Here is a 26857-nt window from a genome sequence, read left to right on the forward strand (position 1 = left end):
GGATGTATGTAGTGTTTGGGTATCTATCTTAAATCACAAAACAAAAAGCATTTTATTTTAAAGCCATCGTGGCTATTAGTCTCAAGTTTGTCGCATCAATAAAACGTTCAGAGATTAAAACTAAATGCAAGAGACAATGAGCCCACTGCTACTTAAACGCCATCCTAAAGTCATCAAGCTATTTATCGCTGCTCATTTGTGCACCTGTGTCTTGCAAAAACTATTACCTCTACGCTATAATTAAGGCAATAATTCCACTTTTCTACACGTCTTGTGGATTAAAGTGGGTGTTGTCAATAGCAGCGTTGCCGTGCTTTCTACTCTGATGCCTATGAGGGGAGGGCTTTGGTGGGAGCAGGGAGTGTTTGGGATCTGTTGTACAGTAATTGGGTGTAAAACAGGTGGCACACTGTTGACACTGGAGAGAAGCATGTGAAAAATGTGCTGCTGCCATGCAATCACAAAAGGAAAAGGCTGGCAGTTGACTTAGGCATTTAATCACTGTGTTGGGTGATAAATAGAGGATCAAACGGAGGCATGGAAAGCGTAGAATAACAGGGAGAGCCACCTAAAGCTCCACAGAGGGATTCCTGGTGGAGCCAGGCCAAGGCACTGACAGAGCTGGTGGCTGGTTATTACTCTGACTTTGAGGTATAGAGGTATAAGCGAACAGGAAGCTGAGAATTCAGTGGCTCAATAGGCTCTTAATGTCTGAACGAACAATCCTCCCTTGTTGTTTTCTGGAGTCATTATGTTCTTCCAGACATACATTTCTTTGGTACCGGTCAAGTTTGGTTAATATTTTTTTTAAAAAGTTGGACAACAAGATGCTCATTGGCTTTAGTGCATTGTCAATTTATTACAAAAGTACATCAGGTACATTACCAATGTGAACTCAGTGTGCATCATGTGTATGCAGATGGACCAGTAGACATTTGACAGTTTTTTTTATCAAAAGCAGAAAAGAGCTGAATGTCTTCTTCAAAGGACCTGATCATGAGCACACCTGAAGAATAAAGCCTGTTGTTCTGGAGAGAACAAGAGTTACCTGATACAGTTCATGTCTCCACGCAAAACTTTACGCATTACTTAAAAGTCTGATTTTCCATTTCAAAAAATCCCATTCCGTGAATGAAAATGTGTTCTCGGCTCACTATAGATTATCCCTTGAGCACACAGTGCGCACCAGTGATCAGGGATCCAGTTACCAACTTCGCCAACACCGGGCCACGTGACTCAGGTCCTCCTCATTTAAAAAAAAAAGAAGAAAAAGAGGTGGCAAATGTTCCCCCTGTGCCAGATGATCGACTTTAGCACCTGAAGTGTCAGAGGGACAACTGCTGCAGAGTGCACCGCGACAGAGTAAAGTGACTTTGCTGATGGTGCGCTGGACCGACTCAATCACATTTCCTCTCTGAGAAGTTTGCGTGCATCCTTCAAAGTAGCCTATGTGTCCCGTCTTTGAGCCGCTTTGCTTGAGGATGGTACCGGACCGTAGGAGCGCATTTCGCAGCTCCGTCTTACTGGCTGGTGTGATAATCTGCAGCAACGTGCTATGTCCCATCGGTGCCTATCTCTACAACAACCGCTACGCAGGGTGAGTAAAAGACCCCCATTCATTTCTGGGGCTCACGAGAGGCGGGTGTACTCTCGTTCTGCAGGGAAGGCGCACTGTCGCTATCAGAAGTTTTTTTTTCTGCAGAGACATCTACGCACCAAGACACGGGCTTTATCTCATGTTGATAGTAGAATGAACAAAGAAAGTCTTTATGGGACACATCTCCTGTTTGAGACATAATATAATGTTTTTAGTTTATTCTAGGCTGACCTTGTTGTCTGTGCTGTGTTTGTTGTGATGTGCTGCAGAGAGGCATTCTGGTTGCTTCGCAGATGACACCGGGGATGCCTGCAGCAAGTGTCCTGTCAAACTGCGCAAAAAAATATTAAAAAAAATATTAGAGCTTTAAGAAAGTAGTGACTCCCAATTTTCGTTTTTCTAAAATCAGACGAGAGGAGATATTTGGCTTTTTTTTTGTCAAAAGGCTGTCAGTCTGTCTGCACGTTTATGAGTCTGAATGTGAGGCACACACCTCCCCAAATAGACCCTAAAAGTAGCTGGTAGCCAAACAGAGGGTCTCCAGGGACCACCTGGAGCTGCACTCATATAATAATTTCGGGTAAACATGTCAGAGACATGACTGGGGCATGGATGGGTTTATGGTCTGTTTTTCAAAAGAGCATTTGATGTAATTGCAGAGTGGGACCACCGCAACTGGAAACCCCCTCCTCTGTCTCAAAAAACATGTATTTTGGATATAATCCAAAATTTGTGTCCCTCACGCCACCTCTGGACTGACATTAAAAGTTCCAATATATAGCACTAAGGGGGGGCCCTGATTCTCTCAGACATCAGGGATGTGGTGCGTGTTGTTCACCTCAGCTTCACAATGAGCCTTCAGTCTAAAAAAGAAGACTTACATTGTCAAAACATTTCATATCATTCAGTAACAGAGAATTTTTGAACATGGACAAATGTTGATTGCACTAAATCAAAACACTGCTCGAGAGTCAAGTTCTTGGTTTAAAACAAATTGCTTCCATCCCAGAGAGAGTACCGCTGTGGGAATCAACAGACTGACAACTGAAGGGCGGGCGGCTTTAGCGCAGAGAGCCCTCCCCGCAGCTGGCAGATTCAAAGCCAAAGGCCAGGCCAACAGTGTAACAACAACAGTCTGAGAATCACTGTAAGATGAAGAAATGCTTCAAGTTGGACTACAGTAGAGCTCTGGGGTGCCACGTTATTCAATCATGGACTGTGTGTGGTGCTGTATGCACTGGTGGAAAGAAAAAACCCAGAAAACATAAGCCCGACAAACATCCATCAGTGAGGATTGACTGAAGACGTGGAAGCACATATTTCTCTTATGTTTCAGACAAAGAGAATATTTACTACGATCATGTTTTTGAAGTTTGAAATCTGCCCCCCCCCCCCCCGCCCAATTTCTATCACATCCAAACATTATTCTTACCTCCCAAAAACATGTCCGCTTTGAAGTCCATCTTCTATCACGCCGTTGCCGTGGAAACCGGCTGTTTTCCTGGGCACAGTGTTGTGGTCACTGAAACGGGGCGGCCACTCACTTGGGACACCCGCACCCCCTTTTTGTTCCTCAAACCTCAGAGTGGCCGACCGCCACCTTTGTTTAGGGGGCCCGACTTCCTGTGTGACACATTGTAAAAAGCTCTTTGAAATAGGCGAAACATGAGAGAGGAAGAAAGAGGTTTAAAAAAAACACACGAGACATGAAAGTGAACACATATACAACCTCTGCCAGGTATACTGGGCCGAGAGTCTGTAATTGAGAGAGAGTAATAAATTATTGGCAGCGTGTTAGCTTTAAGGTCAACCGCAGGAACTGTGATCTGCACAGTGAAAGCAGCTCTATGTTAGATTCATGCCGAGTATAAAGAGCATCTTTGTTTTAATATAAAAGATGTGGCTGCAGATTGAGTTAGAAAGGCTCTCGAGCCGCTCTATTTGCTGAAGTGTTTGTTTAAATGATCTGCCAAGACCAACACGTGAAGAATTAAATTGACTGTGTAGTGATTTTTATATCGACTTATAACTAATTCCATGAATGTATTCTTAGGGCTCGGCAATATGGCCAAAATATTCTATCCTGATATGAGTCATTTCATGTCTCCATAACAATATGCATCAAAATATAGCATGTTTTCTGATTCAATTAATAGAATAGAATGTTTTGCATACTTGTGTGTGAATGAAATACTTGATAAATAAAAAGTACTGGGTGTTATCTTATTATATTAGTAACTTAAACTCTGAGTTAGTATGTGCTTGTTATTATTAATTTAAACGTTGTCATTTTGTTTCACGATATCTCAATATTTAATTTCATCACAATATGATTCAATTGAAAGATGATACGTTATCATATTGATCGATAATAGACTTTCGTCTGCAGTTGACTAAAATGAAATTATTCTTTACTCTCATTCTCACAAAATTGAATAAGTTCTTAAATCAGCAAAAGCACCATTGTTTTTTAATATGACCACATATGTTAAAATAAAGTTTGCTACAGCTTTATTTTAAGCCTCATCTCAGCATACATTCACAAAACATGTTGCCGTGTCAAACACATTCAAGCAGTTGATTATTCTTCTTCATGTATTTAGGTGTTCTTATCTACAGCACATAATGATTGAGTTACGGTATAAACACGTGAAACAGTAGCTGCTACTGTTACCGCCCAAAGAATGGTTCCAGGTGCGACCTGCAGAGCTGGAAACGATGAAATATAACCCTTTAATGGTGTCACACACAGATTGTTTGACTGGGGTTTGACCCTGTCATCTATACGACTCTAAAAGGGGAACCACCCATTTCACCATCAAACATCTGCTATTATAAATGTCACCTTCAATCAGCACAAAAGCAGGTATTATTACCTGGCACTCCACGGCCCAGATGTTTTTGAAATAATGTGCACTTAGCGAAAATAGATCCAAGCCCTGTTACAGTGAATATTTGTGCCGTGAAAAAAACGCTTGAACCCGACGCCTAAAAAGAGCTCTGTTGTTTTCGCAGTGATCAAATCTTCAGGATAACCCCGAGTAATGACGAGGAGGTCCAAGTGCTCAAGAACATTCTGGGACACATGAAGGTTGGCACATGTTTTTTTTATATACATGATCACTATTCTGACCTATTGTATGATCCCCATCAGACACCAGATCAGATGTGTTATTGTTGTATTTAAAGTGTGCACGCTATTATTCTGCCCACATTGTATAGTTTCCTGTGTTGTTTTTAACAGTAGTCGCTGTTTTTTGAGGGGGGGGGGGGGGGGGGGGGGGGGGGGGGGGGGGCCGTGACAGAGGGGTCCGGGGACGTCAATAGCCAGAACTAAGAGACATCGAGCAGCCGAGTGCAGTCGTCCGTCACAGTCGGGACATATTCCCTCCTCTGAAAGAGCAACATACTCTTGAGAGGAGAAAGCCCAAGAAAAGAACGGACGGAAAACACTAAAGATTTTTTCATAACGATGACTGAATGTTTGGATCACTTTCAGTAACAAACTATATGAACATGTGTTTTAAAGACATTGAAATTAAGGGGGGGGGACCCTAGAGGACATAAGGGCCTCGCCTCTTTTCCCAGACTCATGTGGGAGCAATTACCCCATCAGCCTCAGGAGCATTGATGACCTTCCTTTGCACATTGTTTAGGTGTACAAATACACAGCGAAGATTATTTGTAGAGCATGAAAAGCACGATGCACTTATAGACATTCTTGTGCAGCAAATAATCAAAGAACTTATTTGAATAATTGATTGAACTAAAAATCTGTGTTTCCAGTATTATTATCTCCCTGCAGAGGAATTGTGTTTATGGAAAACCAAAGCATTTTTTTAAAACATTAGTGTGATGCTATAATCTCAACACACAATTACGAGCTTTTTCAGAGCTTGCGACTGCATCTTACAGTCTGGTTTGTCTTTGATAATCATCTCACACTTTATCTTATGGGTCTGTTTCCAAATAATTACGTCGGACGTTTTCTGGGCAAAACGATGTAATGTGGTACTTATTATAGGGAAAATAGAGGCAAAGCTCTGCGACAGTTTTTTTGTTGGTTTTCTTGAGTTTAAATGTAGTTCATGTTCAGAGCAATTCCCTTGAAATAACTGCTCCATTTAAACACAATGTAATTGAACAGCTAACAGAGTAAATACAATATGAAGAATCCAATGAAAACATTTGAGAGACTTTCTTTTGGGACAGCTGCAGAGATTTCGATCTGCCTGCAGCCCCGTGGCAGTGTGGTCCGTTTCTCCAGTCTGGTTTGGTCCACTTGGGTTTTATCTGTGCAGCCAGATGCCACAGCGACAGTAATGAAAGGCATCTGTTCGGGTTCAGGTCAGGCTTTTGGTTTGAAGGTCCAGAACCAATACTGCTCTAAGCAGTGAAAGAGCAGAAGAGGGCAAAAAAAAGAGGATTTGGTAAATGTTTATGATTTGTGGTGAGGGATACTAGGACAGTGCCAGGGTGCTGGTCAGGACATGGCCACAGTTTTATGTATGTAAGGGCAGCGGGCACGGTGCTCCGAGGCCAACCGAAGCAGTGGCAGCCACTGTTTGGACAGCTGTGGACATGTGTTTTCAGTAGCTTAGCCACGCCGCCATGCCTCCAGTGCCAGAGTCAAACTCTTCAGCCTCAGGATGAGGTCAAATAAAACACAACTACTGGGCACTGCAGGATAGAGGAGAATCAGATCCATCATCAATAGAATAACTCATTTCTTTGAGTTATTATTCAAGCTATTTGTTTGACTATATACTCTGTGGTTGACTGACATTACATTCAACTTATACCTTTAAAGACCTGTGAAGGAGCTTTGCTTTTTCCAAACACCTGGCCATTCCCAAAAAAATCCTTTAGTGCGCAAGAATAAATATTTTTTGGCATTTCTTGAAGATACCTAAATGGTAGAATAGATAATACAGGTTTAAAGTAAAACTCACAGTCGTGGACTCACTGTTTGACTGCAGGTGAATTCTGGGCAGAAGAAACGCAACAGCTCCTGAATGCATCCAGTAGAGCAAATACCTTCACCAAAGCATTGCATTTATAAGATATTTCTACATGTTGGATATTCACAAAAGGATAATAATTACTCCCTGTGGCTGCTGTCATTGTGTCATATTAGTTATTACATTATTTACTGTCTATGGAGCAGCTTCAGCATTTGTCTATTGATGACATCTTCACAGTCTCTCTGTTAGATTAATACAGTAACAATGAAGCTGGAGCCAGCAGCCGGTTAGCTTTAGGTCTGGAAACGAGGGGAACCAACTTCCTGGGGTCTCCGCTGACTGGCAACCTCAAGTTGACGACCGAACTTCAGGAAGTCAGTGCACTCAGACAAGAAATAATCTGGCACATAAACAGATTAAACAAAGAAGCTAGAATGTGTTAATTAGTGAGTTTAAGAGATGCTTTTAGGTGAATTTTGTTACCGTTCTACAGAGTCGGGCTAGCTGCTTCCCCCTGTTTCCAGTCTTTATGCTAAGCTAAGCTAACCAGCTGCTGGCTGTAGTTCATATTCACTGTACACACAATAGTGATACTGATCTTCTCATCAAACTCTCAGCAAGAAAATGAATAAACTTTTTACCCAAAATGTTGTCAAACAGCTGGTATGTTGGTTATAACAGATATTCACTCACAAACTGTTGTACTTTGGAGACTTGTTTTTATTTGAATTGACTAAAGCTACGGCTTTACCGCATCTGCCTTCAGGAAAGCCAGCTTTTTTTTTATTGAACTATAACTTTTTCTTTCTTGTGCTGCCCATGCCCATTAATTGTTACCCTGTATACACAGACACGTAAAAAAAAAGAAGAAGAATCACATTAAGAATGAGGACACAAAAGATTTCTAAAAGCAGACAAAGAATGCATCATGCTCATAAATACAGCTCTTAAATGAACTGAGAGAATTGTTTGTGAGGAGCTGCGTTATCTGATCAGGGATATTTAAGTGCCTTTTAGGCGTATGTGTCTTTGGATTTGTTTGGTTAACAGCGGAGTGAAACATTGGGGTACTTAACCATTTGGAAATGCAGCAGAGAGCGGTTTCTACTCCAGGGCACCAAACAATCCAGCTGAGGATTTTCTACCCCTTCTCTTGCTCGAAACAAAGTTAAATGAGCATTCTGTAAACCATTAAAACAATTGACACATTAACAAGCATGTGTGCCAGTCTGCATGTTTCTGCCCCCATGTTGAAATGAAAGCCAGCTGAGGATGCAGACACACCGAATGTGCGATATATTCTCTTTGCAGTGACTACTGTGTTTGTATCATCCGCATCGCTCGCTGTTATTTTATCGGTTACCAAACGATGTCTTTGTTTATATATGGTTGGCTTGCTGTTTGAGCTAAAGCTAACAGACCCGAGTATCAGTGCCTGATAACAGGCACTGAAAGACCTCATATGAGGTCAAACGGTAGAGAGGGAAGCAGAGGGAGCGTCATTCACTGCAGGTTGTTAATGGGACACATTGGAGAGTGTTTTGCCCCATTAACGCTGTAGAGTCATCAATACGCCCCAGATTTAGTTCATCGCTTGAAGGTAGATACTAGAGGAATGTTAAACTGTCCAGGTCTTAACAAAACAATTTGGTCATCAGCACCAAATGTTTGGTGCCGATTTAAACACCCAGCAGTTGAGATAATAAGGTCATTCTTGGGGTCAGTTCTTTTTCTGAAACATATGCTCTTTAACCCTTAACTTTAGTTTAGGTTTAGTGTTTTAGCCGGATCGGTATCAGTGCCGATACTGGCCCTTGTTAAGTGGAGCAGATATCAGCCAAAATGTAACAGATCCACATTAAATACAGACGTGTCAACGTCATTATTCAGTTTTTCCCACAATCAGTTACATTTAAAGCTGTGACTGAATAAGGTTCCACAGTAATCCCTCGGCTCATGTTACCTCATTGAATGGTTCTTCCCTTGCAGTCTGGTATACATTTCAAATTGGGGGGGGGGAAACAGTGGTGTTTAATTACTCGATTTTGGCAAAAAACCATATTTGACCTAAATTATTTTCATATCAATTAAATGTCAGGCATTTAATTTGCTGGATTACTCAAAAACAGACATATCACAAAGTCTGTAACCCCTGATCTAATATGTTTGTCCTGCTCCTTTAGGTGGACTTCTGGCAGCCCAACAGTGTTTCTCTAATCTGTCAAAATGCAACGGTGGATGTCCATGTGAAGTGCAATGACACGCGGGGCTTACACGCACGCTTAAAGCAACAACATCTTGATTATCGGTAAGACCGAAAAGACCACCAGCAACTAATAGAGAAACATACCACAGTACACGTGCATGCTCGCTTGCGTACCCTCACATATTTGGTAATCTTGTTAGCCGAGTGTCTACACCCAGAGATACATCTGTTATCCAAAGGGCGTTGCAATTACCCGGCTCTCCTCAGCCAGAGTATATGATTTGCACATGCAGAGTCGGCTATACTTTGCATGCAAAAAAGCTTCCTCAAAGCTGGGACACACACACACACACACACACACACACACACACACACACACACTGTACATCAGAGCCCCTCTCCCAATCTGCTCCAAAAGCAGCTCTTTCATCTCCCACACCATCCCTCATCAAAATGATCGTTGAAATGATGGAGTTTTATCAAAGCAGCCGCGGCTAGAAAGAATTCCATTGTCATCTCTGTCCTAAGGGAGGAATTGCAGATCTGAGGATGAGGGGGGTTTTTTTCTACTCTATGTTGATTGACTGAGAAAATGGTTGACACTGCAGGGGACAGTTTTTGGTAAAGTGGTTGGGTTTTGGGGACAAAGATCTAATTTTACTCTTGGGGGTTTAAGCCATGTTTTTTAGTCGTTATTGAAGTAGATATGGATAGAATTGTACATATAAAGACCTCATGAGGAAGCGTATTTTAGGAGAGTCTGGCTGCCCACATTGCTGCTATGAAAAACCGATCTGTTTTAGGTTGGAGTAGGAAGTGAGGAGGCATAGGGTCTGATGACAGCAGTCTATAAAGAGATAATGATGGTGATGATGATGGTTTTGGTGCATTTACAGATCATTTCATTTACTGATAGACAGCAGTGTTATAACTAGTATAATGTGTGCTATTAATAAGACGGATGTAGACAACTGGTTTGGAGCTTGGAAAAGAAGAGGGATGAGTGAGAGAGAGTTGCGTAATTGGTGTTAGGAATGAGTCAACAATACATTCAGGAACCCTGATCCACCACTTCATGCCAGTCCAATTCACTAAAATGCATCGACTGCAGTCAAACAGGGGCTGTAACAAATTATTAAATGGGAATATCTGCTAAATCTGCAGTCATTTTAAATGCTATTTTATGTTTTACAGTAGCTATGTACATAGATTGTTGTATTCAGTTTATAAACTGAATATCACCAGATTTTGGACTTTTAGTTGAACTGAAAGTCCAAAATTATTTAATAGACTAAATGATTAATAAAAAAAATAAATTTGTCTTTTCTGTCTCATTATTGAGCTCTTTAACTAAATATGCATTTTTTTTGAGTATTTATATTGGCTTCAGTCTTACTATTATTTAAGGCTCTTGCACTATTGAAACAGTCATGAATAAATGAATAAACTTGTTAGATAGAACCTTTTTTAATGATGAACCAACACTAACATACACAATGACGTCAGGCCTGATGGCTCATTATAACATCAGGCTCTTATTAGCTTATTGTTGGCTCACTCACTCACTTAAAAAGAAAGATCAAGTTATGCCAGAGGTGGATAAACAGCAGCAACCCTAATAGGCAACCAAAAAGATTTTTAAATAGCTTATTATTGATCTCAAATTATAGTATTTACCAACAATAAACAGTTATTACAAATTATAGTCTTGTGTAATATAACCCTGTTTATGGTACGAATTCTGTACAAGAGCAGAATATTGAAAATACTATTATTAAAACAATATTCTCTGTCTAAGTGTTTTAACGTTATTGGTAAGGATGCCACGGCAGTTGGCTTTCATGTCTATCATGTGTCCGTCTAACTTCCTCTCTTCCATCCGCAGGGTGTTTATCTCCAATCTGCAGAAGGAAATCGAAAAGCAGACGGGATATGGCTCCTCTCGCAAGCGGAGGTCAGAGTCTCAGTATGACTACGAGGTTTACCACTCTCTGGAAGAGGTGTGAAGCCCAGCGTCCACCGGCCTGCCTGTCTCTCGCTCTCCTCTGCTCTCTAATCTGATTCTCACACAGAGTAAACAAAACATCCTCTCGAAGGTGCTCTCAAACTCCCAACTACCCCCATTCCACAGGTCTCTCTCCCACAGCCTCGTGCTCTCACCCACAGAGACACGCAACTCTACTTCAGACACTTCAGGGCGATCAGGCTCCTGGTTCACGAATCTGTCAGGCACCTACCAAGCAGCATGAGAAGATCCCGAGAGCGTACACAAATCTTTAGTGCTCTCGGTTTTGATCCTCTCCTTCGCTGTAAAACACACACTTACATAAGCATGCATGTGTGTGTGCAGACACATCGTGCAGACAAACACACAACCCTGCGCAAATGCACATACTCCACAGGCACTTAGACGTGTATGTCTTAAAAGGTTTTTACTCCGGCTTTGAAATTGCTTGTTAAACCATTCCAATTTGCCCATTTACTGTTTAAACATTCACAACAAATCCTTGAGTGAAGTTCACTCCTCTACGTTATTTTCTGTCCTCAAGATCCAGAGCTGGATGTTTGAGATGAACCGAACCAACTCCGACCTGGTTGACATGTTCTCCATCGGGAAGTCGTACGAGGGGAAGCCACTTTATGTGCTTCAGGTAGGAGAGAAAGCGTGAGACGCACACCTAAGAACAGGACTTACTGTACAAAAGACACACAGTTGTGCGCACACGCACGACCGTGCCACGCTAAAGACTCACAGTGCTTGTCTCCTGCCAGATAGGAAAGAGAAGTCGTCATCAGAAGAAAGCCATGTGGATCGACTGTGGCGTCCATGCCAGAGAGTGGATAGGACCTGCTTTCTGCCAGTGGTTTGTCAAGGAGGTAGTTTTGTTTTTCTGCCAATTTAAATATCTTAAACGCTCTTTGAACTTTATTGTTTGCCTCAATGCATGTTTCAACAGTGTCTCTCGCATCTAAATGATAGCCTGCAGCAAGCAGCTTGTAATGTTTGGTTTCTAGGGTCGTCGACAAAATGTGAACATCTGTTTATTCGTCATGCGAAGTTATGCAAATACTGAAGAATACCCTTTATCGTTCAGATGTTGAACAGAACCCAGACGTGCACACGAGTTCCATCCCGCCCTTAAAGTCTTAGTTACTACCCTCTGAAGTGAGGACGGTACCAGACCAGAGGCAGACATTAACTGCAAGGACCTCTAATGGCTTGTTTTATACTACTTAGATGCCAGATGTGTGGGATTTGCAACACAGTACCAGAGCGTAAAGATAATTAAAGGAAAAGTCAATGAATGTCAGTGTCGAGCACTGAATCACAGTTTTTAAGGAATTCTGTCATGATTGACCTCAACCATACGGGTACTTGAAAAAGGCTTTAACAAATATTTCAACCTCTAGTAACCCAATGAGGTGATGTTGAGGAGAAATAACTTTAACATGTGCCACTATAAAGTAGCGCATGCACATGCGGGAGCGTACCATTTACAAAGAAATGTTTTTTTTTTGTGCTCTACAGTCATTCTGACTGCAGACACTTCCTGAAATGGCCTCCAAACTCCCCTAAGGCCATTACATGGACTTACAAGTTCAGTGGGGAATTCTTCAAAGAAGGATAAAGTAGCAGTAGGAGGGGAGTGAACAAAGGAAGGAAAAGACAAATAGCAGCAGGAAATCAGAAACAGACGTAAAAACAGAGACGAGAAGAAAACAACAACAAGTGAAAACATTTGACTCAGGAAAACAGTCAAAGATGCTCAATTTACCTCAAATATGTGCTCTAAAATGTGGATCCACTATCATGTAGTAACAAAGGTTGGCCACTGGAGGTCAGGGTGCAATCTTTCTTTAAGGCTTAAAGCATATTAACCTTGGCCTGAGTGATCGGAGAGCAGGTGTAAGCAGTATTTGCCCAGATCTCCTCACTCCAATTGTCATCTATAGTCTTGAGTATTAACATGCTGCACTTGTGCATTGAAAAGACTCTGTTAGCAATCATGCATAAGGTTAAAGAATAATGAAGAAATAGCATAGTAATTACATTCAAATGTGTGATTAGACAGCAGTCTAGACCTGTGCTCTGTATTTATACTGTTTTCATGTTATGCATTTCAGGCCATCAACTCATACCCGCATGACTCCGTGATGAGACGACTGCTTAACCAGCTCAACTTCTACATCATGCCTGTCTTCAATGTGGATGGATATCACTTCAGCTGGACCACGGTACTGCAGACCTCTCTACAAACACAACAAGAGACTAAATCCTGCTGTCTACATGTCTGTTTGTGAATGACCAACTGAAGCTGAATGAGTGACAGGTGGATTATTTTGGAGATGGCAGGAGGCTCCATTTGTTCGCTGAGTCTGCAGGTCAGTCGGCACACACGGTGACGGTGTCTTTGTACTTCCTGTAGGATCGGTTCTGGAGGAAAACACGGTCCAAAAATCACAGGTTCCACTGCAGAGGAGTGGACGCGAACAGAAACTGGAAAGTGAAATGGTGTGGTGAGTTCAAGAACGCTGAGCTTCAGCTGACATCTGAGGAAACTCCTCTGATTCACACATGGAGACACTCACAGTGCAGCTTTCCTTGTAGTCTGCTGCGGATGTAGTCTTTCTCTGACTATTTGTCGATGTAAGCTGTGGCTAAAATATTTGTGTGGTGACAACAATCTGTGTCTGATGTCATTTAGTCTGTGGTGGGAGATGGGTGGAGGGTTCTGCTGACTCATCATCTTCACTGTGGGAGGTCTCTCTAGGAATTTATCAGAGACAGACATCCGGGTGATGTGACGCGAGATGAGAAACAGAGAAACTGAGGAACCAAGTTTTGCCGTCTCGAAGGAATATTTGCCATGCAGCACATGAGTGATTGAAAGTTTATACGTATGAAAAGTGGAAATTTAACCTGCTTTCACTTCAAAAGACCATCGTTTATACATCAATAATGGACTACTGGAGAACTGCATAAAACGGGAGATAACTTTCTGAGATAACTTTCAGACTGACTGAAATCCATGCAAATTATTTCACAATTTTGACCACCACATTGTTCCTGCTATTTATAGATATGACTTGTATCTAGAGGACCTTCATATGCAAACATCAATGCAGCCTATATTTGTTTGGGACTGCTATCCGTGGCATTATAATGTGACTTTGGTGATTTCAATCTGGGTCTATTTTCCCCCACAATCACTCTCCATTTCGGTCACTGAATACAAGATCACAACGTCTTTTATACCTAGCTTGAAACTCTAAATGGAATATGATCAAAATGTTTCTTTCCTTTCCCAGAGGAGGGTGCCTCCTCTCATCCCTGTGATGACACCTACTGTGGTCCTTACCCCGAGTCTGAACCTGAAGTCAAGGCCGTCGCCAAGTTCTTGCGCAAGCACAGGAAACGCGTCAAATCATATATATCAATCCACGCTTACGCCCAAATGCTGCTTTACCCCTATTCCTACAAGTACGCCACTATCCCCAACTTCAACTGTGTGGTAAGACATCCATAGCTTGATGATAAACCAATAATTCACAAGTCTTTATTCAAGATAATATTCTTATCCATCCATATGTTGGAGTTACGTAACTGGAGCGCCCTTGATATTAAATCCTACTGTGCAGACATATATAGAGGATCACTAATGAGCTGGCCCTCTGCTTTCACTGTTCAGGAGTCAGCAGCTCACAACGCAGTGACAGCCCTGTACTCTGCCTATGGAGTGAGGTACAGATATGGACCTGCCTCCACCACCCTGTGTGAGTACCGCTGCTTGTCTTCATTGTGGTTTCCTAGAAAACAAAACAGAATGGATTATTTGTCATTTCGCACCTGTTGTGTTGTGCTCTCCTTCCAACCTTTTCTGTGTTTCTTCATTCGCCAACAAGGAAAATAAATCCTCATTCAAGTTTATGAAGTATGGGCTGAAGTGCCCATTTTTTCTATGAATACATAATCGATGTAGTCTTGCACTCAGTGCCCTGAACGCACCCCCTTGAGAGGAGCTAAATGCAGAGATGTAAAACCAATAATAATCAAATGCTTTTAGACTCACCGAAAATGTAATAAATTTGCTGTCAGCAGTGGTGGAAGAATTTTCAAATCATCAAGTTAAGTAGCCAGACTACACTTAGAAGAAAAAGTCTCGCATTCAAAATGTTACTTAAGTGAAAGCACTTCTTCATGCTTATATAACAGAAAACTCTTCTCTTTTTGTGTTTTTCACAGATGTTAGCTCAGGCAGCTCGATAGACTGGGCCTACAGAAACGGGATCCCTTATGCGTTTGCGTTTGAGTTGAGGGATACAGGACACTTCGGCTTCCTCCTGCCCGAGTCCCTGATCAACCCAACCTGCACGGAGACTATGAGGGCGGTGAAAGCCATTGCATCAGGTCTGCTTAAGAAGTGTGAAACAGACAAGGACAGATTTCCATATATATGAGGACACTGTAGGTCCCCGGAGCACCACCTCCACAGTTACACCTCATATTCCTCTGAGATTTCATATTCCTTCCAGATATTATCAGGTGAAGAGCTGAGAAAGACCAGCAAAGCATGAATTTTAATTTGCTTTTCTTGTGTTTGAGGTTGTTCGCCTTATTCTCCTTTTCTGATGAGATATGAACTGACGGTGGCAGGTTTTTCTTTTTGTTTTACCACCAGCCTGTTTATGTACGATAAGATCCCACATACAGTGTCAGAATCAGCGGGCCGTTACATGTACCATGCAAATCCAGCATCTAATCTTGTCCTCCTTCCGCAAAATCTTTACTGCCACAAAAATATTGTTAACGTTGACTTTTCCATGATACAAGCTAAATGGTGGTCATGTGAGCACTTGTCACAATACAGTAGCACTTTTTTTTTTTTTTAAAGAAATAGCTAAGATTTGATTGTCTTCCAAAAATATGTAATTCACATGAAGTGCTTTTAATCACCCGATCTTTATTATTATTCTGGTTGCATTTTATTTTGAAATGAGTCCCACCAAGTGCCAGTACCTTAATGTTAATGTATAAATGCCTTTATTACTGCAACATTGTTAGTGTACATACTGTACATTATGCTATCACCTGACAATCTTGGGTTTGGTTTAAATCAAAATATTTTTGTTAGATTGTTTTTTTATTTGGTTGAGACTGATATTTGGATTGAATGACTTCTCACTTTGGTAGCTTACTATGTCATTACTCAGGTATGGATCAAAGACAAAGTCAGAAATATTTACTTTGGACAACTCATGTGCTTGATATGAGGTTCTAATAAATGGATGAAATCTGACTTAATAAATGTTGTTATATAACACGTTAAATGTTTATGTTGTCATCTCTCTTTGTCAGAGTTGTATCCCATATTTGTATTTTCCACATTTTTTTTCCACATGTTGCGTGACTTTTATTATGATAAACTCACTGACCTGTGATAGCTCAATGAGTCACAGCTTTAAACACAACACTTTAAATTCCACTCTCTGATTCTGCAGCTCTGCACTTATTTATGGATTCAGAAATGGTGGAGCTGACATGCAAGACATCCCAAAGTGAAAGTGAACTCTGCCGCCCACAACTGCCAAATCTGTGTTGTCAAATTGCCAGATTTCCTGTATGTATTCGCTGCCGAACTTTGTTAAATATTGCTCAAGGCCAAAAAAGGTAGTGCAGCCAAACATATATATATATATATATATATATAAATATATAGGTACAGTCATAGATGTGTGACGAATTAAGCGAAGTGATGGTAGGGTTGAACAAAAATATATAGTGATATCTGCTATATAATAACCATAGACAATAACTTAATGTGAGTAATTCATGTTTTATGATCATGCTTAAGTTTTATTTATGATCCTGGAAAAAATATGACTACATCCATGGGTTGGGGTGATATTAAAAAAAAAAACATTGCTCTCATGTGGAAACTAAATACTCGTGAAGAAAATAATTAAATGTTTTTTGATGGGTTTATATCTGTAATGTGTCTAAATGCTGGAGTTAAATATGTCCTTATTTTCAATTATGATCATCTGAGAATAACAAAAAGGCTTATTTCCCTTATTTTCAAATATACCTGTAATGTAGCTGTCAGAAATATCATTAATTGGATGCTCAATTTTCCTGTTTATTCCACATATCCACACAACAACAAAATGCACTTACATCTCAAACATGTAGACTGTATAATGTGCATATATTGTAAGTATGTAAGTGGAAAAGTGGCATGTTTTATTCTACAAAAAAAAGAAGAAATCCTGCACACATTGAAGCTGGCGTGCTTGCATATATTAATGCCTGTTATTTTACATGTAACTTTAATAAGCCCGTGTAGGCGTATGCACGAAAGCTTAGCTGTAAGACTACACTCATGACATCTCTCTCTCTCTCTCTCTCTCTCTCTCTCCCTCCTCCCTCTCTCTCTCCCTGCTGCCTCACTGCGACCGTTCTCAACGTAGGCAACGTGACGTCGCTTCCTCTCTCCAACATGGCGCAGGAGGCAGGTCGTTAATGGAAATCTGAGGGATTTACCCCACCTTCTGTGTTTATTTATGTTTGTCTGTTAGGGGGCTCCGAGGCTGACATTTGTAAAGGAATACATCTCTATTCGAGGCGGCTGCAGCCACCACACCCCCCCCACCCCTCTTTGGGACCAGGCATACCTCGCCCCAAAATTCCGGTGCGACATGTTTGAGGGCAAAAAGACGAAAAACATGTTCCTCACACGAGCTTTGGAAAAGATCCTGGCCGACAAGGAGGTGAAAAAGGCTCACCATTCACAATTGCGCAAAGCCTGCGAGGTGGCACTTGGTAAGTTGTTTTAGCGTGCACATTTTTTTTTTCTCTCCCCGGTCTTGGACTCATTGATTTAGACACGTCATGCACCCTCTCACTTAATAACCGGCGATCCTGCAATGTCGCAGCGTTGTGGCAACACAGTGTGATTACCAGTCGTTAAACGCTGGCTGTTATTGTCTTGTTGTCCGGCGTTATAATTCAGCAAAACCTGCGTATTTAATTGACGTGGCACGGGAATGTGATTCCGTATGAAACACGGAAATGGTGCAGAAGAGGGTGGGTGTTTGCAACACTGAAGCCGATGCTGCGAAACTAGTAGCGATGCGAGACCAGGCCGAGCACTGGACGGGAAACTAAAGTTGTTAACCGCTGCATCCTCCTTCAATATCAAACCAACCAATAACTACAGCTTATACAGCAGCCAAGTGTATGCTCTGCTTATCTAAACGGCTCGATTTGACGTGTTTAACCCCGTAAAGGTGCGAGATGTTTGTGTCTCTTCCTGGTACACGAGACATGCCCGTTGAGTACACGGTGTGTTGGAAGACAGTTTGTCCATTTTATTACATCTTTTATGCATTAAGCAGTTTAATAATCTGAATCTCTGGGTTCTGCTATTTATTGTTATGTTGTGAAACTACACGAGAAGTCGGGACAGTGAAGACGGAAGGTGTCAGCTGTCAGTAGCACCTCTGTGCTAGAACAACGTCAAGCTAGTGCTTATAGTGAGAGATGATTTCCGGTCGGATCTAAAAAAAATAAAATTACAATTGAAATGCACGTGATACTGAGCAAATATGGCAGTAATTTAAAACACTAAAACTGAAAAAAATATATGTATTTGTAAAACAATTAATATAAAATAACAAAGTTTCACTTCATACAGCACGTATATCCGCGCCAGTTGTTGCACGTCGACTGTGCTTTTATTTTGAAGTCAACATCACATAACGTCCGCTTTCAATTGCACTATATGTGGTAGCTTTCTGAAACTATTTGTTAGCAGGTGTATTTTCCAAAACACGTCCTTGGGATGACTATTAATAATAAATGTGTATTTTGTAAATACATTTAGACAAACAGAAATTCACAGAGCAGCTAATATTTTACGTCCAAAATACCATAACCAATGTTGTTTTCACATGCCAGGGATTGTTCATCAGCTCTTGAGTTGGAACAAGCTGGGTTTTGTCCCGCAAAAGGGAAGTAACATGACACTACCAGAGAAACAATGAGTCCATGTTGGGCAGCAGCCAGACATCCAACCTGTCTGACAGTTGCTGCCTTTACCAACTCTTTCAGCTGTTGCCGGGTTTTGAAATGGCCTTGAAGACTAAATACACCGATCGTGTATCGTGTTTGTCGAGGCTTGCTCTGATGTTTTGTAAAACCAACCCACCTACACACAAATCATATATTCCTCCCCCCACTTTGTTTGTAGAGCAACAGAGAAAAAGAGGTTTGAAAGAACGAGCCTCTCTCCAGCATGTGTTTTTAAAGGAAAACACACCATGAAACGCACCAGTGGAGAGTCAGTATTGTCTCTTTAACTGTGAATCAGAGCAGAAAGACTTAAATCGATGATGTCATCGGGTGATACTCTTTGTCGCTGTAAGTGAATTAGCCACCCTATGGGTTTTATTGAAATGTAGGTCGTCCAAATGTGAGTCAGAAAACAACCACGGAAAAAAAAAAACCGCCATGAATGCTGACTGTCATATAGCATCCTAGCAGTTTATGGAGCGGCTCCGGATGACATCACCGCTACAGCCCGTCCCTATGCTGCTGATCAACATTCACCAGCTAACACTGAATTATATTTCAGGGTGTACTCTCCCTTTTTAACACGCAGCATTAGTCACGCAGTTATTGTTGTTTTCGGTCCACTCGGGTCAGAAACCGGGCTGACAACACTCAGGTACAACCCTGAGTGGCAGTACAGTGCAAACATTAAATAGTATAATTTCTCAGCATAGTCCTAGTTGATTCGAACTTCACACTGAGGCTCAGTCATACTCTAAAAAACCTACAAAATGTGGATCTCTGTAACGAGCGTAGCAGTGGCACAGTAGTAGTGCATATCAGAAAACGACTCGGTGACCCAGTATACTGAGTGACTTACATAATCCCCTCCAGCTCTTGGGACTCTGAGACATCTCGGAGAGAGTGCCTGTGCCAGAGTCTCCTCTTTGCTGTCACTGAACGTTCTCCTGTTATTCACTGTGCAAAACCAGGTACAAGTATTGTTTGATTTCTTTTTTTTTTTTTTTTTATTCCTTGTATAACACAAGATGGTAGAGGAATTATGTAGGAATAGGAATTAGGTAAAAGGCTCTGGCTAGGCTGCCTTTGTCAGACAGTCCATCTTCCTCTCTCCCATACTGACCTTTCTCTTGGATTATCAAAACTGTAGCTCAGCACTTTCCCAAAAAGAATACCGTCTCACACCCTCGCACACTCTAAACTGTAGTGGCGTACAGTCCTATTATCTTTGGAGCGCCGTCGGCTTCTTCGGGAGGAGCTGTCTGATTGCGAGGAACAGACGGAGGGTAAAGCCGACCGTTCACTTGAAGATATCAAAGGCCCTCGGACTGTGCCTGCCCATCACCTGACAGAACATGCAGACTTCGGTTCGTTGTCGTCACGCATCGCTTGCTCCACGTGATGCCGGCTTTGTGGATGGTTTCTTTATTTCTGTAAACCCAACCCGTCTTCTCTGACCTGAGAAGTTCGCGTGGCTTCACTGCTGCTGCGAAGCAGTCGTACTGTGAATGTAACAAGTTCAATCAGGGAGCTCTGTACAAGCTACCACGCGAAGAGGAGTGAGAGCTCGTACCCGAGGGTAGCAGGCACTTAAGGAGACAAGTCCTGCCGAGCACGTCGCTCATTATCTCTCCCCTTAGGGTGTGTGATCTGAGGGTCAGCTGCACAGGTCACAGCAACCTGCAAACCTGTTGCAGGTGCATTCTCAATTCCTCTCGTCACTTTCCATTACCTGCAGATGCAGATTCTGTTTAGGTCCTGGAGGCAGCCTCTGGAAAGAGAATTACACCAAGTCTGAAGCATTGTTGGATATTCAATATGTCTTTGTTCTTGCCACTGATCACCGATGAAAAAATGTTTACTCAATACCTGTAGTTGTAGCTTAAATGTAGTGTTTAATATCTTGTCGTGCGGACAAAATTAATTCATGGATGATGGCTTTATCATTGTTATTAGGGCTGTCCTCTAACACTCATACAAGTTTCTCGACTAATCGAGTTTCTCCACAAAGAATCGCACAAAAACATACACTTATATCTTGTGTTTACCAGAGATTCATTCAGCATTAAAAAAAGACTAACCGAATGAGAGGGGGCATCCCTTATTGTTATCATGTTCTTAAACTATTACCTACTAACATCAAGCAGACACAGAGCAACATGGATCCCATCGGATTCATCTTTATTGACACCTGACGTCCATTATTCAGCATTGTTTCGCAGTGGACGGGTAAGGTTAGCTTGTCTGAGATTGTTTTCTGGAAAAAAGACCTTCCTTTGGTTTTGTATGGGCGTATGTGAGAGCAGTGTGTTCATCTTGTGCCAGAAAGTTGTGTTGTGAGAAAGCCTTATCGTTGTCAGTTGGCTCGTCAGCAATTGCTTGCTGGCCAGATATTGGCAGTTTGCGTGTCTGTGGTTTGTTCCCTGCGGACTGACGGGGTTTAACATTCATTCAATTTGACTGTTTTGCAACATGGGGTCGGTATGAGGAAAGAAATAACAATAAACCAGAAGCTAGAATATCGACATGGTCCACTGACTCTTGGCATGCTATACTGGAAGTGTTTGTTTCCTTTCATTTATTCATTCGTCCAACATCAGCATTATTCTTTTCTTCTTTAAAATGGGACGTTTGTTGCAGATGTTAAATGCCTCTTAAAGTTGGTGTTATATTATATTAATGGGAGTTTTGTTATCATAGTTTTTGTAGCTTTGGAGTGATCCTGGAGTTTCCAAACTGTTGGTCAAAGCCATATAGAAACTGTTTTCACTTTAGTTCCTGCAAAAATAAAGCAATTTCCTGAATTGATCCAGTAATCATTTAATAATCAAAGGCTAAGAAATCATTATCAATTCATCACTAACATCCCCTACTTGCAATTTACATAATTGTAATCTTGCCATGATTAAGAAACGTCTCCTGCTCATACGTGGGATGTTTGCTTCACTAAGGCCTCTGCATTTGTGGCATAACCGTGGCAAAGCATTTCCCCATCAAAGTCAAAAAGGATCCTTGAATACAACTGTAAACGCAGACGAAAACAACAAGAGGTTGTAAGCTGCTCTTTTGCGCCAAAACCAAGGCCACTGCCTGCTCGGGCCACCCTTTTATTCTTTTAGAGTTTAGCGAACGTGGCAATGGAACAAATGTACCTCTGATCGTTAAGAATGGCCAGCACATGCTCCGCTATGATAAGCTGCACCCATGTCGCCACATGCTCCACCCTGATACGCGCCAGGCTATAAAAGATCCTGTTTGTTAATTAAGGTTTTTTTACCACGACACCCTGAAGACCCGCACAGTGCGGGGAGCTGAGGGCTGCTGTCAGGGCAAGCTGCCGGTATTGCCGAGGATGAGAAAGTGTGAATGGGTGAAGAGACGGCGGCCGTTGACTACATTTTTGAGACACTTTTACTTGTCAGGGTTGTTGTAAATGGCACTAAATGTTCCACTGTTTGACTTGAACTGGAATCAAATGTATGCGCATGCATGTGTGCAATTCAGATGTCTTCTTAAAATCTGAATTCTTTAAAATATAAAAGACATCTATATCCCCTACCACAGTGGAGCTACAATCAAATAGAGACCAGACAGACTAAACTAAGAAGCAGACATGCTTTGCCCTTCTGGCCTGTTGGACTTCAGCTATTGATTATTCCATATTCAAGTTTGAGAAAATATAGCGATAAAACCCCTTTGCAGGTTCTCAGTCCATAGGGTATAATAGGTCTTCTAAATGTGTTGCACAATCAAGTCTATTGCTACATTGCCCCGAAGGAAAGGGAGACATGACAAAGGGTGAGGCCCCCGTGCCTGGTTTCTGTCTCACTGCTCCCCTGCAGACTAAGTGCAGACACTTAAGCTGCGTGTAACCCCAAAGGTTGACTGGTATTCAGATAATGAGCAGCGGGAGTAGTCAACATGACACAGTCGACGCTCGCTCTGAAAGCATAAAAAAAAAAACACCTTTCATCTATACGGACAAGACGGTTTAGAATTTAGAAGGAATGAATTTTATCATTTATTTTCTTACACTGATACCTCCATACATAATGCAGTATTTCTCTCCACTGATGCCTCCTGCAGTCCCGGGACAGGTGATAAATTAATTATACCGCAAACAGATGAGACGAATGAAGACAGACCCTCCCATTTCTCTCTTCTTCTCTGTTTCTGTTTCCTCTTGTGCCGCTTGTATTTATTTTGTAGCATCGGTCCTGTGTTGATCTATCGTCTGTATTCATCCGAGGAAAGTTGTTACCAAGGAAATAATACATCAGCATTACTGAGGGAGACGCAGGGAGGACGTTAAATAATAGGTGTGAGTAAGGAGGCAATGTTACCCAGAAGAATTTAGGAGCTTACAGCTGAACTGAAATTAAATACATTGTTGCTACTAAAACAGTGTTTATGTCCTTTGTGTTTGTTTTTGACTTGTGTACTTACTTGGTCAAATTTGTTCAATGGTCCTCTCCAGTGGGCATGAATGTTTTGTTATAACTGATACAGTCGGTGCTGTTTTTTTGATCGGTGCAATTTCTGTGTGCTTCATAATCATATGATAATTCATAATATGACTTTAATGCCAAAAGACTGTGCTGCTGATGACTCAGCTGGTCTGATAAAACATGAACGAAAAGTTAATATGCAGGAGCACCTCGGTAGCCGGGCGGTTACAGCACATATAACCACATAACGTCCCGGGTTTGATTCCGTCTTTATGACCTTTGTTGCGTGTTGTACCCGTCTCTCCCACATTCTCTCTCCCACATTAGCCAGCATGGCTAACCATCTTCCACTTACCGAGTGTAAGCTACTTAGCTTAGCTTGTTAGCTTCCTATTTGTTTTATACACAAGCACACATACAGGACTCTAACTTCCTTTCGGCAGTAGCACAACAAGAAAGTTGACAGTGCTCCACCATGGTTGACTTTTTACTCCATCATAGCTTGCCGCTAAGCATGCTGGGACTTAAAAGAGGGTAGGTTTGGATGAGAAAGGGCACTTTGACTGAAGGAGCTGAGGAGGATGCAGTTCACAATACACATTTATCTTCCATTGACTGGCTATTATCTCCAGCTTGTGCAGCACAGTCCTGCACAGTGATAAGAACCCCATTTCAGAGGACAGAAAGTGCAATTCATAGCATTGGAGAAGAAAAGTGCCGAATCATGCATCAGCGGAGTTATTTAAGATGAATTCATTCCAATAACGAGGCCGACAGCTGAGTAAGCGAGGCCTTGTGGAGGCCGAGTTTTGTCACTTTATGGCAAAGAAAAAGGAGAGCCTTAATTCAGCCATGGTGATTAAGCAGGCTTATGCAAGTGCGAGTGAGGAGGTTGGTTGTACACACACACACATGATTAGGTAGCCCAGACAACCTCTGACAGTGTTTCCTTCTTCCCATCCAAATGTAATTACTGCTGTGCAAACTTTTCCTTTCAGCCTGGACAATGGAAATGTCGGGGGTCTGATTTTTCTCAGGCTCTGCGTGGTGGTCGCAGCTGCCCTGTGTTTATCTCTGTTTGGTAGGAGGAGGTGGGGATGTACACCTACACGTTGATTCATCCACAGATTAAGCCGATCTTAGTGGCGCAAAGCTACAGTGTGGTCTTTATTACTATAACTGTCGACATTGTCTTATTGCAAACTGTTCTCAAAATGCTGTTTCTCGACGATGCTCACGGCCTCAATAATGGGGTCAATGTCGGACACTGAATGAAGATAAGAATTTACTTTTTTATGTCTTGCGCCATCATAAAGCCAGTTTATGTCCATCTGAGTCCCGAGGCTTCCTGTCCTTGTCTCCTCAGCTTATTTCTCTTATCCTGTCCAGCCACGCTCACGCCTTCTTTTTCTTTACCTGCACACTCAGCGCTCCATATCTGGAAGCGCGCAGTCACCGAGACCACCGTGCTTTACGGAGGTGAAAGCAATCGGGCACTGGATTGAATTAAAGCCGATCGCTGCATACGGAGTGGTTAGAGCCAACCCTGGGATCCATGCCAGGTGCAGACGGGCTCTAAGCACTTTGAAATGTAAATGCTGCGGGATGCCCTTTCTCCAGCTCCTCCTCCTCGCTCAGGTGATGGAAACTGAGTCAGGGAGTGACCTCTAACCTCTCCTCTGTGTCTGTGTGTGTTTTTAAAGATGGTTGGAAGCCCATGAGGAAGGAGTGTGTGTGTTTTGTTGCAGGTTTTTGACCCACCCAAAGGGCAGGAAGTGATGAGGATGCATTCTTCTCCTTCTGTCTTTGTTCTGTCTGCGGTAAAGGTCCCACTCAGAAAGAGCCAAAACATGTCTCACAACAGTGTTAAAATGAGACTGAGGATACTGTTCTCCTCTAGTAGCCTTGTAATATGAGCACACACATACACACTCGTACACATTGGGCACAAACTATGGAACCGGCGAGAGACGGGTTTATATGGCGGATTTGTTTTGGAAGCCAGCCTCGTCCTTGTCCCTGATTTCTCTTCCCCCCCCCCTTCAGCAAGGCTGTTTTCCTGCTGCTGATCTTGTGACGTACTGCGGAGCGTCTCCGGAGAGCTGTCTGTTTATCTCAGTCCCTCCCGCCAGAGGAGCAGTAGTGTGCAGGCTCTGCTGTGTCTTAATTGATGAAATGTTGGAGCTCTCATGGGATTTTTGGTGTGTGTGTGTGTGTGTGTGTGTGTGTGTGTGTGTGTGTGTGTGTGCTGTATCTGTGCATGTTTGATTGTGATTATGTGTGTGAACATCTTGCTGGCAGAATGTCTACTTATTGAATTAGTGATCATCCAACAGCATTAGTCAGCAAGTCTATTCGCCCAGGTGTGTGCAGCCTCCGAGGCCTGTGGTTGCATGGCGCTACCTGCTTTACACACCGTTGAAGTGTACTCTAAAGGATGATATCATATGACCCGAGAGCGTCCAGTATGTGACTAGTACATTATCAGACAGCTCTGTGATAGGCTTTGGTAAAAGAAATCTACTTTTGTTTTCAAACCCTTTAATTTATAAGGTGTTTATTTATCTATAAATTTGGCATATAGCTGCAATATTATGATGTTCATTGTAATCCATTGCACTCCAGGTGTACCATCTCTTTTTGTACACCTTTTAAAAACCAACGACATACTCCTGACACACACCTTTGCAATAGAACTGCATGAACAGACGTATAGCAGCTGGGTATTTGTGAATGAAGTGTCCACATGTACAGCATGCGGCAGCGAGCGGCGCGCCCTCGGGTTGAAATAATGGTCACTTTACCTCTTGTTTACACATCACTCTGCAGACGTACTGCACACAGGATGAGCTGATGCTGCTTGTATTTGCACTTCTGTGTTTGTTAAAGCTGGGAACGGAAATGCAAATCTTGTCCAAACCATCTTTCACAACAGATTCACACTGACACTTCACTCTCCACGGGTATTACACCAAAACGGTAAGACCCTTTACGAAACACTATAGAAGAGCTGTGATGCAGGCTACATATGTAGCCCTGCTTTAGCCTATGAGGGCATTGTGCAGCTGTGTTATTGACCCGTGTTAAAAACGTTACCAGTGTAACTTCAGCACTGATTGAGTTGCTTTTTTAGTATTCCTTACTTGCAGTAAGCATAGGCAATACATTTTCTTAATGCACTCTTGCACAAGCATACATTACACGACCACAAACGCATCCAGGGAGGGTCGGTGATTCCAGTGTTAATGGTTCTGGTGAACAGTCAGTCGTCCCTGTGGTGGACACTCCCAACAGGGTCCTCTGCTGCTGCTGCTACTGCTGCTGCTGCTGCTGCTGCTGCTGCTGGCTTAGGAATGCTTTGTCACGCTTGCAAAGGCAGGATGGCGCCCGGGAAGGAGGAGAAGAAGTTTAGCCCGCAAGCGGCTTCTGTCAGCAGTGAGAGACGGGGAGCAGGTCGTTTTTTGTCACGCTGCCTCGAGAAGCCGTTGCACTTTGATGTGATGCGTCATGAAAGCGGACCGCCATTCTGCTTCGTGTTAATGGATGTTGTGTTTTTCTAAAAATGCCCCC

The 26857-nt window shown here is 42.3% G+C and overlaps 2 protein-coding genes across 4 annotated transcripts in view; both read left to right on the forward strand.

The window, feature by feature from the left end:
• Positions 1 to 1481: 1481 nt before the first annotated feature.
• On the forward strand, positions 1482 to 15226 carry cpa6 (carboxypeptidase A6). Its single transcript, XM_031850411.1, has 11 exons — positions 1482 to 1597; positions 4613 to 4688; positions 8745 to 8869; positions 10653 to 10767; positions 11317 to 11418; positions 11540 to 11644; positions 12893 to 13003; positions 13195 to 13285; positions 14078 to 14280; positions 14458 to 14542; positions 15012 to 15226. Exons 1-11 carry the CDS (start codon positions 1482 to 1484, stop codon positions 15224 to 15226), a joined length of 1344 nt encoding a protein of 447 aa, XP_031706271.1.
• Positions 15227 to 17227: 2001 nt separating this feature from the next.
• The window catches only part of arfgef1 (ADP-ribosylation factor guanine nucleotide-exchange factor 1 (brefeldin A-inhibited)), a 45096-nt gene continuing 35466 nt past the window's right edge, over positions 17228 to 26857 (forward strand). For all 3 annotated transcript variants that reach the window (XM_031849922.1, XM_031849923.1, XM_031849924.1), the window contains exon 1: positions 17228 to 17588. In XM_031849922.1, coding sequence (XP_031705782.1) covers positions 17465 to 17588 — 124 coding nt within the window. In that variant the 5' untranslated portion in view covers positions 17228 to 17464. The remainder of the gene's footprint in view (positions 17589 to 26857) is intronic.

This window comes from Anarrhichthys ocellatus, unplaced genomic scaffold (assembly GCF_004355925.1).
Source record: "Anarrhichthys ocellatus isolate YVR2014 unplaced genomic scaffold, GSC_Weel_1.0 scaffold10, whole genome shotgun sequence".
NCBI lineage: Eukaryota > Metazoa > Chordata > Actinopteri > Perciformes > Anarhichadidae > Anarrhichthys > Anarrhichthys ocellatus.